Raw genomic sequence first — 16,748 nt, 5'->3', positions numbered from 1 at the left:
TAAAAAATACCGAAGACTATAAGATTTTAACTCTATTTCAGCATTCCATCGAAAAACGTTATAATACCTTGACCCGATGAAACTAGATGAAACAGCTCAAAGCAAATTATAAAAATTTGTTTACAATTCCAACTTCAACTTTCCGGCGATAGTCTTGTTCTTTTCATAAACGTTGTTGGTACACCTGATAAACTGCATTTAATTTATCGTCTCGATGATACCTTACCTTCGTATATACGATGCAAAAGAAAGGTAAAGAAGGTGCTTGAATGTTTCACGGAGCGCCGGAACGGTTCGATAATGTAGTTCAGTTGATGTTCGGTGACTTGAACGATAGGTAGTGTCAGTGCGATTTTATTTTTCGGTCGAGTTGACTTATTTTTTAATTTATTTACGGAGTTTTTTCACCTTTTTTAATATTTATTTTTTTTAAAACTGCAGATTTTACTTTTTTATTTTTTAATTCGAGTTTTAATTTTGTGTGTTTTATGTGATCGAGTGATTGACCTTTTTGAAAATTTTTATTTAGTGTATGTGTCGTGGACGATGGTGCGTGGTTTATTTTATTACGTGTTCGAGAAAGCTGTCGATAATTGCAGGTACATTAATTGATATTTTATGGCAATTACCTATTTAAGATCAGTGTTTTAGGTGATTTGAATTTTCTTGAGAGGAGGAGGAGGCGGAGGGATATTTTTGGGATTTTGCAACAGTTAGTTTATGATCCAGTAGTTGAGTTTCAGAATACTTATAGGTACTTATAAAATGCATTTTCATAAATTGAAAATTCTTTTTCAAATAATTGACCTTACTCAGTTCTGTTTTACCGGATTCGCCGAAATGAAGTCAAATTTTTCAGAATTGGTGAGAAGGAGAGGGCAGAAATTACGATTCTAAACGTACCCCTTTCATAGTGGAAGAGGAGGGAAGGGGAGGGAGGAGTGATAGAATTACTCAAGGAACTATTGGGAATTAATTTTCTCTCAGTCTAGGACTGGGTCAAACTGTTACTTCGTCTTTTTTGCGAAATAAATACACAAGTTACTCCAATAAGTTTAATTTTTTTTTCCTCTCAATGTTTTCGACAAATCCAATAGAATGTATTTATACTTACCTACCTATCATGAAAGCATTATCGAGATATTCGTTCTTCTCACAGATTCATCTTCCTACTGTTCAAAAGTGGAAACAACTCAAATCGTTGTTGAAGTTGATCTATAGGTACTCGACTATACTCGTATACGAGCATAATTGATTTCTATTGAGATCCTCTCTGTAGGAGGTGAAAACTTAACAAAAGGGCAGAAATTAAATTAATCAAATCCGTCTGAGAACTTTCGATTTTGTCAGCGATCGATTATAGGCGATATGATTAAATATTTTTTAATTGCTGTACTTCTTCCTGCTCATTTCTATTTATTTCTACCTAGTTTTCAAATAAATTAATGTCATATTCCCTTATTACAAATATTTAAGGCTAATAAGTATTCATACTTGTGGCTTGAAGAACTCAATTTTCATTTTTTTATTTTTTTTTTATTTTTTATTTTTTTTGGAGTGAAACAACTTGCAATTTAAATGCGATTTGAGCACTTCTCTTCAGAGTATTGAAAATGAATGAAATGAAAAAAAAAAAAATTCTCAGCATGTAGGTACTAGGTATAGGTACTTTACGTTTATATAAAATTCTCGATTTGTCTGACTTTCTAAACTTTGCAGACATTTCTTAATTTTTTTTTTTTTTTATTGCTACGTTTCTAAATTTCGTGAAACTATTTCAATGAGGTTTGAAAACAGTTGCTCATTTAGAAAACAACATGCTTACTTAACGTGAAAAGATGGAAAAAATGATCATTTTTCATCATTATGCTAATTACAGTGATTAATTAGGTAACTGCTAATTATTTATACTCGGTTATAAGACTTAAAGAGCAATGTACGTACCAATCCGTTTAGTTTCTTATAAAAACATATCTTCATTTTATACGTTGATACATCTCATCGTCAGTTTATTATCCTCTCTCTCCTCCCCACTACTCCTCTTCTTAACTGTTTACAAGCTGAAATGATTTCAGATTACGTCTTGAATGATATAGGTAATAAACGTTTTGCAATTGTTATTTTTTGAGCAGTTGAAAAATTTATGCTAACGGTTTTTAGGATCAAAATGTAAGAATTTGGTTTTAGATTGAATTTTGACGAGATATTAAGTATATACCTAAGTATTTTCAATTTTGATTTTGATTTGATGTGAAATGCTGAATGAAGTCCCGGTTAGATAAAAAAAAAAAAAGGGAACAAAATTCGAAATGTTTCTAAATTATGAAATAAACTTGTTTTCACCTTTGGAGTTTGATTGCTAATTTTTTGAAATGATAGGTATACCTATCTACTCCTGAAATCTCCATTGCAATAAGAGTTTTAGTTGTTCAATTTGATATTTTTTTTCATTTGAAATCAATCTTTAAGATAGGTATACCTGTTTAGCAGAAAGATGAACATTTATTTTTCAACTAAATTCTGTAATTTTGAATCGATCAAGAGCCCCTGGCGAAATTCTAGTGCGGGGTAACCTGGAAGGTTCCTATTTCATTACTCTAAAATTTTCTTCCGAAGATATGTGGATATCGATTCAATTTTGTAAAGGTAATTCAATAGGACGAAATTCGTTGCTTCGGTGAATTATGATTCTATTTGAAATTAGTTTTCCAATTTCCAAAAATAGGAAAAAAAATCGAAACTCAAATATAATCCTTTTTCAATGTTCATTTTGTTTTGAAGACTTCAAAACTTAATCAAGAATCAAGTTTTTCAACAAAATATCCTGAAAAAATCGTTCAAGTAACTACAAACATCTCGAAAGTATTCGTTAATATCGAATTTTCAACCGATTTTAATCGATTTTCGAACTTTTGAAAAGAATTTTATTGTAGAACCCTCATGAAGTTTTTTTTTTTTTTTTTTTTTTTTTTTTTTTTGTCAAAAACCTTGCTTTTGTTGAAAACTGAGGCAAACAGTTAATTTCTTTAAATCATAATGAGGGGAAAAGAGAGTCAAATTGTTTCAGACAGAAGGAACTAAAAATCTCGAAATACATTTTTTAAGGATCGTGAAGATTTTAGGAAATCGCTTTGTAGAAAATGTGCCTCAAAAATGTGAATAGTACTCGCCTTTGAGTTTGAACTCGCCGAAAGCTTCAATGAATTATCGTTTTCGACTTGAATGGTTAAAATAAATAATTAGTCTTGAGTCTCTTTTTTTTTTTTTTTTTTTTTTGAGGAAAATTGTTATTAAAAAGTTGTAAATTCTCCATACTTAATGATAACTACTTATTTTTCACCTTTTTCATGAATTTTTAAAATTTTTACAAAAATTCAAAACGAAGTTGAGCGTTTAAAATGGGGGGGGGGCGTTCAAAACATTTTCTTCTGATCTAGCCCAGTCGGTCTCTTCAAATTGTAGGTAATGAGTCAGTTCAAGAGGTTCTGGGAGTTCTCATATACCTAGTTTGGAAAAAATTATATCGATTCACTTTCAAGTTTCAATGAAACAATAATTCCATAAACAAACTAATTTTTCATTACGAAATAGCCAGTCTGTCCATAAAAATTTGTTCAACTAAATAATAAGAATAAGCAATTTTTTTTTAATTTTTTAAAAAAATTTCAATGATGCTAAAAATTATTTTTGAGAAGTTCAACTAGAAGTCTCTAAAGCAGTGGGTGTATAGAACGAGATAAAAAACAAATTACTTGTTTGTTTAATAAAATTTTCATGCCTCCATAGGAAAGTTTTGACAATAATGAACGTGTTCAAAATTTTGTTAGAAGTTCTAGTTTTGTTGAAAATGGTGAGATTTAATTTTAAGAGTTTTGAAAACAATGATAAAAATCTTCAAATGTTTTTCAGAAATTAATAAAATGAATTTCGGTTGACGAAATATTGGTTCTGAGGTTTCTGAATATGTTCGTACTTAACAAAAATAGGTAGGTACCTACAACTTTTTGCAGAAAATTTCCGTCTGAAAATCTATAAGGTGTCGCAAAGGGGCTGGTTGGAGGGACGGAGGTAGAATCAAAAGCAAAAATAATATTAATAATAATAATAAAAATATCGACTCTTTACTTCTTAAATTTGAGCAGTTCTAAAATAAACTGGATGTACCTATTTGTATGCACTTTTGCATTCCGCCTCCTTTCAATAATAAGAATTGACTATACTTACAGTATGACACAAAAGTAGTGCCCATGCTCGGTGGCTTTTATATCCAAGTGGAAAGAGCTAAGAGATGAATGAAGCAGCGTTGAGGAGGGAAAAATAAGGGCTTTCAGAAGCGACCTTGAAAATTACAGGTCCATGCACAGGGTGTCCACAAATTGAAAACCCAGTTTAGTCGAAAAGTTCAAACTGGTTTTTATTGGCGCAATGTATTCTACACACTAAGGCGACAAAAATGTGATACGATTTTTTTTGAAACCGGTTCATTATTTTGCAACCAGTTATCAAAAATTACCTGAAAATTGGAGATAGAGAAAAAAGCTCAAAAGAAAAGTTGTGGTGTATGAAAAATTACACCATTCTGTCCAATCACATTTTGAAACCGGTTCATTTGTTTTCATTTAGCAACCAGTTTTTGACAATTACCTAAAAGTTGGAGATGGAGAAAAAAGCTTGAAACAAAAGTTGTAGAGCGTGAAAAATTGAACCATTTTCGCTGATCGGATTTTGAAACCGGTTCATTAATTTGCAACCAGTCATCAAAAATTACCTAATAATTGATGGAGATAGAGAAAAAAGCTTGGGACAAAAGTTGTGGGGCATGAAAAATTACACCATTCTGTTCAATCACATTTTGAAACCGGTTCATTATTGGTTTGCATTCAGCAACCAGTTTTTTACAATCACCTAAAAATTGAAGATAGAGAAAAAAGTTTGATACATATGTTGTAGGGTGTGAAAAATTGAACCATTTTTGCTGATCGGATTTTGGAACCGGTTCATTAATTTGCAACCAGTTATCAAAAATTACCTAAAAATTAGAGGTGGAGAAAAAAGCTTGAAACAAAAGTTGTGGGGTATGAAAAGTTACACCAATCTGTTCAATCACATTTTGAAACCGGTTCATTGATTTGCATTTAGCAACCAGTTTTTGACAATCACCTAAAAATTGAAGATAGAGAAAGAAGTTTGATACATATGTTGTAGAGTGTGAAAAATTGAACCATTTTTGCTGATCAGATTTTGAAACTGGTTCATTAATTTGCAACCAGTTATCAAAAATTACCTAAAAATTGGAGGTCGAGAAAAAAGCTTGAAACAAGAGTTGTGGGGTATGAAAAATTACACCATTCTGTTCAATCACATTTTGAAACCGGTTCATTTGTTTGCATTTAGCAACCAGTTTTTGACAATCACCAAAAAATTGAAGATAGAGAAAAAAGTTTGATACATATGTTGTAGGGTGTGAAAAATTGAACCATTTTTGCTGATCAGATTTTGAAACCGGTTCATGAAATCGCAGCAAGCCATCAAAAGTTACCTGGTTGCAAATTAATAAGCCATTTTCTAAATCCCATCAGCAAAAATGGTTCAAATTTTCACTGTCTGAAACTTTTTCTAAGCTTTTTTCTCTATCATCAATTTTTAGGTGATTGTCAAAAACTGGTTGCTAAATGCAAACAAATGAACCGGTTTCAAAATGTGATTGAACAGAATAGTGTAATTTTTCATACCCCACAACTTTTGTTTTAAGCTTTTTTCTCTATCTCCAATTTTTAGGTAATTTTTGATAACTGATTGCAAATTAATGAACCGGTTTCAAAAAATTCATATCACGTTTTTGTCGCCTTAGTGTGTAGAATACATTACGCCAATAAAAACCAGTTTGAATTTTTTGACCAAACTGGTTTTTTAATTTGTGGACACCCTGTGCATGGGCTTGAAATTTTCAACGACACTTTTGGAAGCCCTTATTTTTCCCTACTCAACGCCGCTTCATTCATCTCTCTAGCTCTTTTCACTTGGAAATAAAAGCCACCGGGCACTACTTTTGTGTCATACTGTATTGGGATTGGCCGTTTTTTTTTATATTTTTTCAAAATTGGAAATAGAGCCTAGCAAAAATTTATGGCCAAATGAACTCATCAACAAAACGTAGGTACGAAAAATTCCAGAAAGTTGTTTTAAAAATTGTTCTTCAATTTATTTCGTAAATTATTAATAAATGATAAACGATGAAACATTACTTGAAAATTCTGATTTTTTTCAAATTTTAATTTAAATTTAAACTATGATGTTGCCATTTTCTCTGATCCTCGAATTGATAAAAATAATACCAAATTCGTTTATTTTTTAAAATTTACGATTTCACGAACCCTTTTATACCATGCCTTCTCAACTCCGGACCTCGATTCTTCTCACCCAATCTGTTATCGACTACCATTCTCTCTTTCCTTCACACACCCCTCCCTCCAAATACCTTTTTCCAATCATTTCAATAACCTACAAAAATGATGACAAAATGACCTAAAACCGTGTATTTTTATTTCAGTTTCAGACTGCGAATAAAAATCTCGGAATGATTATTAAATTTACCCACGTGAAACTGGCATACAACTGTAGATAAAAATTGTACAAAATGACAGCACTGGCGTGGCATATGATAGCGCTTGGCCTACTTTTCTGGGCCTCATCGTCGGCGGAGCGAAACAAGAACGTAAACGAAGCAACAGGTGAGTGTAAATTCTACGAGTACCTACATATATATAACTGCTGTAAACATAGTTAAATTTACCAATTCTAATATGAAAATTATACCTACTCGTACCCTACCTATACAAGGAGTACATAAACAGAAACACTCAAAACAGCACACACACGTGTGTGTGTTCGTTCTATAAGAAAAATAAAGACTTGTAGGTATCTACACCTAATTTTGTAGGTAGACTTGTAGCTCATGGGATGGGTGTATGGGGTTAATATGAAACCAGTATCTAAGAGTACATTTGGCGCTATTTTTGTTGTTCCATTGGTGATGAGGCTATTGTGTTTACTAAAAGTCCAAGTCTATAAATTATATTCTAGTCAAAGGAGGGAGATTTTTCAAAATATGTTTTCGTTTTTTTATTATTATTATGATGGGTAATATATTGCCCATTTTGATCGAGTGTTATTTTATTATAAGGGATGGGTTGCAAAATATGGTTGTTGTTTGATGATTAATGGTTCTTTTGGTCGAGTATACCTCCCTGTGAGGACTTATGGCTGGGATTGGGACTCTGGAAGATTCCAAAAGATTACATCCAACTTGAGAGGATTCGAAGGAATAGCTCTACGTTGATTTTCAAACTTACCTACCTAAAATTGAGAAAAATTAACAAAAACGGGTCATACTTATTAAATAACTCGATGAAGCAAAACTATACGACGAAGCTGGCTTACTCGTTGACATTTCCGCTATTATACGATGAAAACACGTTAACTAGTCGTCGATTTACCGTTTTTTTTCTACCTCTGTTTTGACATCGTTGATTGGACTATCTTCTATAGCCTCGTATAGTGATCTTGAATCGAAGAAATAGTATAAAACAGAATGAAAATCCAGCGCCGGGTACTCGACTCTGGCAATATAGTAATTATTATGTAAAAAAAGTGGTGAGCCGGCGACCTACCGGACCGGACCGGTCGTATAATTATCTAGGTTACGCATATTTCTCTTTCTGCGGTGTGTGCTTTCGTGCACTCTTATATAGGAATAATCTTTCACTGCTCGGTGCTCGATGACGACCATCGGGTGAAATTTTTTACTCCAGAGAATTGGGAACCACCTACGGACCTACGGTTACCTTTATGTACCTTTACCTTACACATCGATGCGAACCGCATTCCGCTGTAACAGGAATCAAGTTGAAGGTTGCATCGCGCATTTCCTAATCTCGAATCGATGCTAAAAAACCTCTCGCATCTCGCACTTCGTCTACGACTACGATGCGTCTATGTGTGTTATTTTTTTTTCTTCGCTGAGATGGGTTGCAATGTCAGGTCGGGTTAAAGACCGCCTGTTGATTGTTTATGGAACAAAGTATCGCCGATCCGTTTTTCCATCTACAGGTACCTATATTATACTTATGCTTTCCGGCGCAATTCGCGTTTATGGATTTTTCATCATTTTAAAGCAGCAGATCAGCCGATCCGATGCCTCGCACGTAAAAATTACGATCGTCGATTTTTCTTCTTCTTTTTTTCGCATTCTCTCTCCGCAAACGTGATCGAGATTAACGAGATTATGTCACGATTTGGATTTTTATACCAAAACGTCAAAATGCTCTAATGATTTTATCGTGAGGGTTTACCTCGATCGCGTTCGGATTCCCCGATAATAATTAACTTAACCGAGCAGGTGGTAATTTTCGGGCATCAGATGTGTGCGTGTTTTTTTGATGGGTTCGAGAGAGGATCGATCGGTTCCGAATCTGTTTCAATTATATGCTAGGTCCCTCCTCATCTTTTCTTTTTTGTCAGTTGATGTTGTGTTCGATATTGAGAAGATTTTTGTATAGGTGGATATGGATAGGATAGGTGAAAGACGTGAATCTGGGAGTAATATTACGGCCAAGGTTGAAGGTTATTGGGTTTCAATATTTTCTTGTCCAATTTCGAAAATTGATTAATTTCGAGTTGATTCGGGTCCAGGCTTTGGTTGTGTATTTGGCGGTATATTTTTAAAAGAAAACGACGAAGAAGACCATAATTTGAGGTTTCATCTTCGAATTTTCTATACGTAGGGGTAAACTGCCCTAATATGGGATACTTCCTAATATGGGACACTCGAATTTCTCAGCTGTTTATTGGCGCACTCTCGCGCTGATTGCATGTACTAGTAGGTATTTGTCAATAACTAGGATGCACCTTTCAACCGGAGGTTTTCTGTGCATTGTTTTCATTTCATTGGTGATAATGTGTTTTTGACATCGCCAAATATTTAAAGAGGTGTTTTTGGACGCGTATTACATCAGAACTAAGCAAGGTAATTTCACTTTATTTGCATAAATGTGTAGTGTAGATGTTATATTTTACGATTCAGGCTTGTCCGGTGACTTTATTTCATAATTTATAGATCTATGGGAAATGAAAAAAAAACCACAGATTTCCAAATATGGGACACTTTGCTTTGCCTAATATGGGACATAGTCTTTCATATTAGGGTTGAAATTTATTTTTTTAAATTCATTTAAAAATCGCGCACCATCATCGGCAGTTGAACAACCAAGTAAAACAGCGGCCACATTAAATACTAGGGGGCCTATGGCCCCCTGGCCGCTTCGCGGCCCGCCCTCCATTATTTGTGTGCCCAATGTGCCAAAAAGTGAATAAAAAAGGTATAATTATTAAGCAATGACGTTTCCTTGTTTATTTGTAACTAAAATACAGCTTTCCAAATTGTATTTCGCTTTTTTTTTTGAATTTTTTTTTAAAAAAACATAGTGTCCCATATTAGGACCACTTTTTTTTTGTTGTCAAAATTGCAATTTTTTTTTGATCGAAAAAAAATCTTATAATTTTTTATTTTTTTTAAAAACCAACACAAGGGGGTTGTAGATTGGAGTATTGAGGACGTTTTAGTGGAAACAGAATTAAAAAATATGCAATAGGTTCTGAGTAATACAGGTTCTACAAAAAGTATCCCATATTAGGGCAGTTTACCTTATGGTTGACACTTGATAGCTGTTTGAGGATGAGGATGGGAAAATTTTTCATATTTTTTGATGCGATAAAGGGGGTAAAAATCAGTTTGGCCCATTTATTGATGTTTCGATAGTGTAATGGTAATTTCGTACCAAAACACACCACTCTATTTTTTAATGAGCCCCCTTCAGCGGGACAGTAAAATTTACGAATTTATACTTTCTTGAACAGCAGCTCAGCCAAATTTTGAATGCTCAATTTGAACTCGGAGATACCTATCAAAATGGTGGAAATTGATGTATCGCACCACATTTTTATTAGGTACATTTTATCCATGATTTAAAGACTGGAGGGTTGGAAGAGAATGTGAATGAAAATATGAGCGAATATTCGAACTGGGAGCCCTTGAAAACTCAACGTTTAATGGCGCTGATGAGGAGGGAGGCTTGGAGGAGTCAAACTCAGAAAATAGGATCATATATTCGAATTCAGATGTTGTAAATTTGACGGGTAGGTAATAATAATAGGAGGTATCAATCAATATGTTGCACCAGGAGAAAAAGATGGACTCCCATCAAATCTGAAATGATCTAATCGGATAAAAATGCTGATCTGATTAGATCTTGTCAGATCAATTTGGATAAGAGAAATATTCTGATTTAATCTGATCGAATGGGTCTGATCAAAAATCAGACCAGATCTTATCAGATCTCTGCTGTTGGTTTTATGGTCATGTCTGAACAGATCCAATACAATCGAATCAGAACTTTCATCTGATCCAATCAGAACTTTCATCTGATCCAATCAGAACTTTCATCTGATCTAACCGGTCTGATCAAAAATCGGAGAAGGTGCATAATCAAGTCCCCCCCCCCAACGTATCTGATCACGTTTGAATACATCTGATTCAACCAAAATTCAATTTAATCAGATCAATTTGGATTTGGGAAAAATGCTCATCTGATCAGATCTGATGAAACAGTTCTGATCAGAAATCTGACCAGTATCAATCAGGTCTTCTATATTGGATCTACCTACTTAATCAAGTATGAACATATCTGATTTGAACAAAAATTTGATCTGATTCCGAAAATGCTCTGTTTGGATTTAATCAGGTCTGAAGAGATTTGATCCGATCTGATCAGAAACCTGAGCTGATCAAATAGGTCTGATCAGAAATCTAATGATATCTCTGTAATGATCAAATACATGTCTCCACTATTTGATCTGGTCATGTCTGAAGAGATCTGATCTGATCAGAACTCTGATCCCATCATAACCGAATTCAATTTGATCTGACATGATGTAATCAGATCATAATTTTAATTTGATTAGATCTGTTGAGACCTTATCAGATTTTATCAGACTTGTTCGATTATTATATCTATCTCATCTTATCAGATCTGGACACTCTTTGGGATCCAATTTGATCGGATATGATTTGTTTGGATCGTATAGTTTTGACCGGATGAAAAACATCTGTTCAGATTTGATCAATGATCAGGTGCAATAAGAGTCACCTGATCAGACTTGTTTGATCAGATCAGATCAGATCAGATTACATGTGGACATTTCCCGCACCCAATAATTTTATACCCAGCATGAATAATCAGATCAGAGTTTTGGTGGAATTATTTCCGTTCAGACCTTATCAATCTGATCAGATCAGATCTTATTTGGACAGATTCAATTTGATCTAATATGATTCAATTTAGATGGGAATACTGATCGGATTAGATCGCTTCAGACTTGATCACTGATCAAATTCAATGAGGTTCACCAGGTCTGTTCTGAACAGACCTGATGTTCTGACTTCTGAGTAACATCATTTTTATTTCTGAAAAGAAGAAAACGAATCCTTTTTTGATTGATCTAATCAGATCTGTTTAGACCAGACCAGATCCAATAGGGAAGACCTTATTGGATCTCGGCAGACTTCTGAACAGACCTGTTATGATCAGATCAGAGTTCTGATCGGATCGGATCTGATCTTTTCGCATCTGGCCAAATCAAATAGGAAAGACGTAAGTTGATCAGATCAGATTTTTTCAAACCTGACCAGATCCAATAGGGGAAGATGTGTTTGATCTAAATCTGAACAGATAAATTTATGATTTGAAAAATGTCCTGATCTAATCTGATCAATTTTTCGCCATAAATTTGTCAAAAATCAAAAAATCAACTTCGGAAACTCAAACTTTTGTTTTGAGGTGTAGGAAACATGCTTTTTAAGTGAGCCAAATTTCAGCTCGATTGGGGCGAACAGGAGGTGTCACACTCCGATTTGAACGGGACCGCGATTTTTGGAATGAAAGAACAAACCGAATTTTCAGCTGCCCAAGTTCATTATGCATTTTTTTTAAAAGTACGTACTTTATCAGTAAAAATGGTCAAAATAAATCTCAAAACTAATATCAATCACCCAAATCCAAAGTTTACCATTTCCAGCCATTCTGGAGCCTCCAGCGCGATTTTTCAATTTCTCCAGAATTTTCAATTTGCTCCAGAAGGCGTGAATATGAAGTTGGGCAGCTAAAAATTGAGTTGTATATTACACTCGACATGTTTAACCAGTTTATCCACATTTGAGCCAATTTTGAGAGTGACACCTCAAAAGTGGCTTCTTGACCAGCTTTTTTCAAAATTAAAAAATCCAAAAAATCAAAAGTTTCCCGTTTGCGTGGAAATTTTTGAAATTCGCGCGAATCCCTGTATTTTGTCCAAAACTAACACCCTCAACTCCAAATTTCACAAATTTCAGCCCTTCTGGAGCCTCCAGCGCGATTTTTCAGATTCTCCAGAATTTTGAATTTGCTCCAGGAGGCGTAAATATGAAGTTGGGCAGCTAAAAATCGAGTTGTGTATTACACTCGACCTGTTTAACGAGTTTATTCACATTTGAGCCGATTTTGAGAGGGGCACCTCAAGATGTGGCTTTTTGACCAGCTTTTTTCAAAATCAAAAAATCAAGTTTACTCCCAAAATCGGCTCAAATGTGGATAAACTCGTTAAACAGGTCGAGTGTAATGCACAACTCGCAATTGTTAGCTTCCGAACTGCATATTATTCACGCCTTCTGGAGAAAATCCAAAATTCTGGAGAAATTGAAAATCGCGCTGGAGGCTCCAGAATGGCTGGAAATGGTGAAATTTGGATTTGGGTAATTGATATTAGTTTTGGGATTTATTTTGACCATTTTTACTGATCAAGTACGTACTTTTTAAAAAAACGCATAAATCGCCAAAAACAGCCAATTTTGACTTTTCAAACGTTCGCCAAAAATCGAAAAATGAACTTGGGCAGCTGAAAATTCGGTTTTGACGGTTTTAGACTATGCTCTTTCCAAAAATCGTAGTCACGTTCAAATCGGAGTATGACACCTCAAGAGGTTCCCTTGTGAGTAATTTTCAATTTAAAATGACGGTCTTTGCTGAATTTGGTCGAAATTCGCCTACTTTTTTTCGCGATTCACCCTAATACATAAATACCTACACACTACGCAGACCGTAAAGGAGCTGAAAAAGTGAAATTTATATCTAAATGTAGATTCAATACTTTTTCTCTCGGTGTTTGAAATCACTTCGATTTTTTATCTATACCTACCTATATCTACCTTTTCATTAGGTAGAATAATATGCAATACTCTTGAACGCATTCGAATTTTTTTCTCATAGCCCAACTTACAGTCATCTACAATAATCTCAATCATTTCTAATTGAAGAAATTCGAATCACCTTGTGGATTTGAGGGATTGTGCAACGTGCACTTAGGTAGTTACTCAACAGTGACGTGACTTCTAATTTCCATTAATGGTGTTCATGTTTTTTCGAGATGTCATCCTGAAAAAAATAGGTATATTTGAACCCAGCAGAAGGTATGGCACCTTGCTAGTATTTCATAAATCACGCTTTTCTTTCAACTTGACATTTTACTTTGAAAAAAAAATCTTCAATCTGCTAATCAGCGGAAAAATTCCACACGCAGGAACTACCTATTATCGCGGTTTACCTAGGTAGGTAGGCACGTTGAAACATGTACGCATAAATTTACCATATTCCAGGAGGAGGTCGTTGCATTACAAACAAATGATTATCGCTTACGGTACATTCGACCGCAAAAAACAATCTCGAACGTAATTAAGCTCTGTGTACGAACGAAGCTATACGTATAACGTAAGTAAGCCTAAAAGTGAACTGGATTTAAACGTAAAATACATAAAACAAAACAATCGCGTAGTCAATAAACGTGATTACATTTTTAGAACGCACCGGTGTGGTTCAGTTCAGGCCACGCCGGTATATGGCATTTCTATCATTAGAGTTCATCATTTACATATCTGGTTCCTGTTATATTACATAGTAAAACACTTATGGGTAAGTGGGAACAACCGGTTCGAAGACTGAATTATGTGGTCAACTATTTAATATTTGCATAATCGTTTTCCCGTCCGGCGTTCATTTTTGCCATTCATCTTCTTCGCTTAGTTATTTCCTATATACTGCTTCGTCTCGTCTCCTCTCTTTTGCCTCAGCAATTGCCACCTTGGCGGTAAAGCTTTTTAAAAAGTCGTACGGAATACCTACTGTATTCATGACTCGGCTACTTGAAAAATTACCGCGTGCAATTAACCCGGTGCCCGATGCCATTATATTATCTTTCGCACTTCCTAAGTTATACATTTTTTAAAAAGGTTTTGAAATATTTTCAACGTGTGTTTACTTTTGATTACCGAATGCAGGTCAGTAGCTTGAGGTATTTGCGCGGACAATGCCATGTGTGGCCATGGCCTCATCGCGCATCATGCCCGGAATCTCCCATCTTGATCAAACGGTAGACTATGACGCGACGTACCTATATACTTACCTGTACTGTACGTTTCGTAATTATTTCAATTATTATTATGTCGTACTTACTCGTCGTATGCGATCTCGTGTGTTATATTTTTCAAGTTCGTTAATCTCCTTATAAATTCAGCCCATATACCTAGTCTGTGACGTCAAAGACAAGTGCCAAATACCGATCGTGTTTTCGAATACCGAAGAGTATTATTATACGTTCATTCATCTGAATGCCAAAATGGCATGCTGCGGATAACCGCATAATGTCTTCTGTATATTTGCGCCTTCTTGATTAGTGAATTTATCAATTTGATAGAATCGAGTTTCCAATATGACTTGTGTGTTCAGTTTCACCTTTCTATGTCGAATCGAAAGTGTAAGCTGCCGGGTACCGTGATTCATTGTTGAGTATTTGAGCTATTTCGGTTGAAAGTTTCTTATTTTAGAGTATAGGTTGGTACTTACAGGATCTTGTGGCGATGTAGTACCATACGTATGAGACATTGTGTTTCATAATAATTTACCAATCAAACAATATTTTGTCTGACTTTTGAAAACTTGGGAAACTAGGGGGCTCCGCCCCCTGGCCGCTTCGCGGCCCAACCCCCGGCTCGTTCCTCGGGCTTCGCCCTCGGAACTTCGCTTGAAACCCCCCTTATGCCCCATCAGCCATTCCTTAATTCCCCCCCCCCATGTACTCTGATCAGCTACGCTCTAAAACATGCGCTCACATTCTCATTCTTTTCTTCAGCACAACAAAACATACACTGCGTTAAAAATAACCCCGACCAAAAAAATAACTTCAGATTCGAACTCTACAACCTCAAAAATATATCAATCAACACATTACACGATAATATAAGCACAATAAATTGCGATATTTCTGCAATTGTGAAGAAAACTGATGTATTTTTAATAGAGAAATAGGCCTGCGAAGCAAATCTGCAATTTTCTGCAAAAAATCGCTTAAGCATAGTATACACCACTCCCAAATACACATCACTATGCAGAAGAGAACATACGATATTGCCCGATTATGTGAATTTTGTTCCAAAATGTGGTCTGATTTTATATAAAAAACTGTAAACTTTGAAAATCAGTGGTATAAGAAAACATCAAGAAGTAAATTTGGGACTTTTCACCTCCCCACGCCTCATCCCCCACCTCTACCGAAAAACGAACTCCAGATTCGAACTCTACGACCTCGAAAACATATCAATCGACATATTACAGAATAATTATTGCAAAATTTGAAATTTTTCCCTCCCCACGGCTCACCCCCCACCTCTACCAAAAAACTAACTCCAGATTTGAACTCTGCGACCTCGAAAACACATTAATCGATATATTACACAATAATATAAGCAAAATTTAAAATTTTCTCGCTCCCCACGCCTCACCCCCACTCCTACAAAAAAAATAAGTGCATATTCGAATTCTACGACCTCGAAAACATACTTATTGACATATTTCACATCGATGAGGGTTGAATCCTAATTATCGCCGTTTTTGGGGGGTCTGTGGCCCACTGTGTACTTCAAGAATTCGTAGCAACATACTATTGTTTTGCGAAAAAAACACGCGGAACTGTGTTCACTCGAAGTTCAAATTGAATTTTTCGAATATCAAACATTAAAAAGAAAAATTAGTCGTACGCACTTGAAACTTTGAAAATCAAAAATCAGGGAAATTAGGTTATGTAAAAAAAGTCAGTAGAATCTGAAAACTACCTTAAACAACTGAAATTAAAACTCACTCTTTTTTATTTAGGGTCTAAACATCTATTAAGCCCATGATTTTTTCAAAATCCGTAAATTTCGAGTTTTGCGAAGCAATTGGCTCCTTCAACTCACAAAAAAATCAACCAGTCATAATAACGATATACAGTTGAATTTAATAAAATCCTGAAAGTTTAAAATCTCAAAACTAAATCTAACCGATGCCTCAGGATGATTGAAGTCACATAACATTTTTTGAGCGTCGATGGATTCTTGCCCACGGTGGCACCGCAGAACGAATTCGTTATAACGCGGGAACTACGAAAATTCGCAACCATATCCCCCCCTCCCATCAAAAAATAGCAGGACGTACTTCGGCGATCTAGTGATATCCGCATCCTCGCTTCATCTATCCTTCTCTCCTGTACTTGAACCAGACCAGTTCTTTCAATATATGTACTGCTTTCCCACTCTCCTTATCCCTCTACCTTCTTTCATCACCTACACT

General features: G+C 35.0%; 1 protein-coding gene across 2 annotated transcripts in view; it reads left to right on the top strand.

The window, feature by feature from the left end:
• Window positions 1–231: 231 nt before the first annotated feature.
• Window positions 232–16,748, top strand: part of pwn (pawn) — a 103,223-nt gene continuing 86,706 nt past the window's right edge. For both annotated transcript variants that reach the window (XM_065359316.1, XM_065359315.1), the window contains exons 1-2: window positions 232–599; window positions 6,551–6,731. In XM_065359316.1, the coding sequence (XP_065215388.1) occupies window positions 6,638–6,731 (94 nt within the window). In that variant the 5' untranslated portion in view covers window positions 232–599; window positions 6,551–6,637. The remainder of the gene's footprint in view (window positions 600–6,550; window positions 6,732–16,748) is intronic.

The sequence above is a fragment of the Planococcus citri genome, chromosome 3, assembly GCF_950023065.1.
Source record: "Planococcus citri chromosome 3, ihPlaCitr1.1, whole genome shotgun sequence".
Taxonomy (NCBI): Eukaryota; Metazoa; Arthropoda; class Insecta; order Hemiptera; family Pseudococcidae; genus Planococcus; species Planococcus citri.
This window is presented reverse-complemented; position numbering and strand designations above follow the sequence as displayed.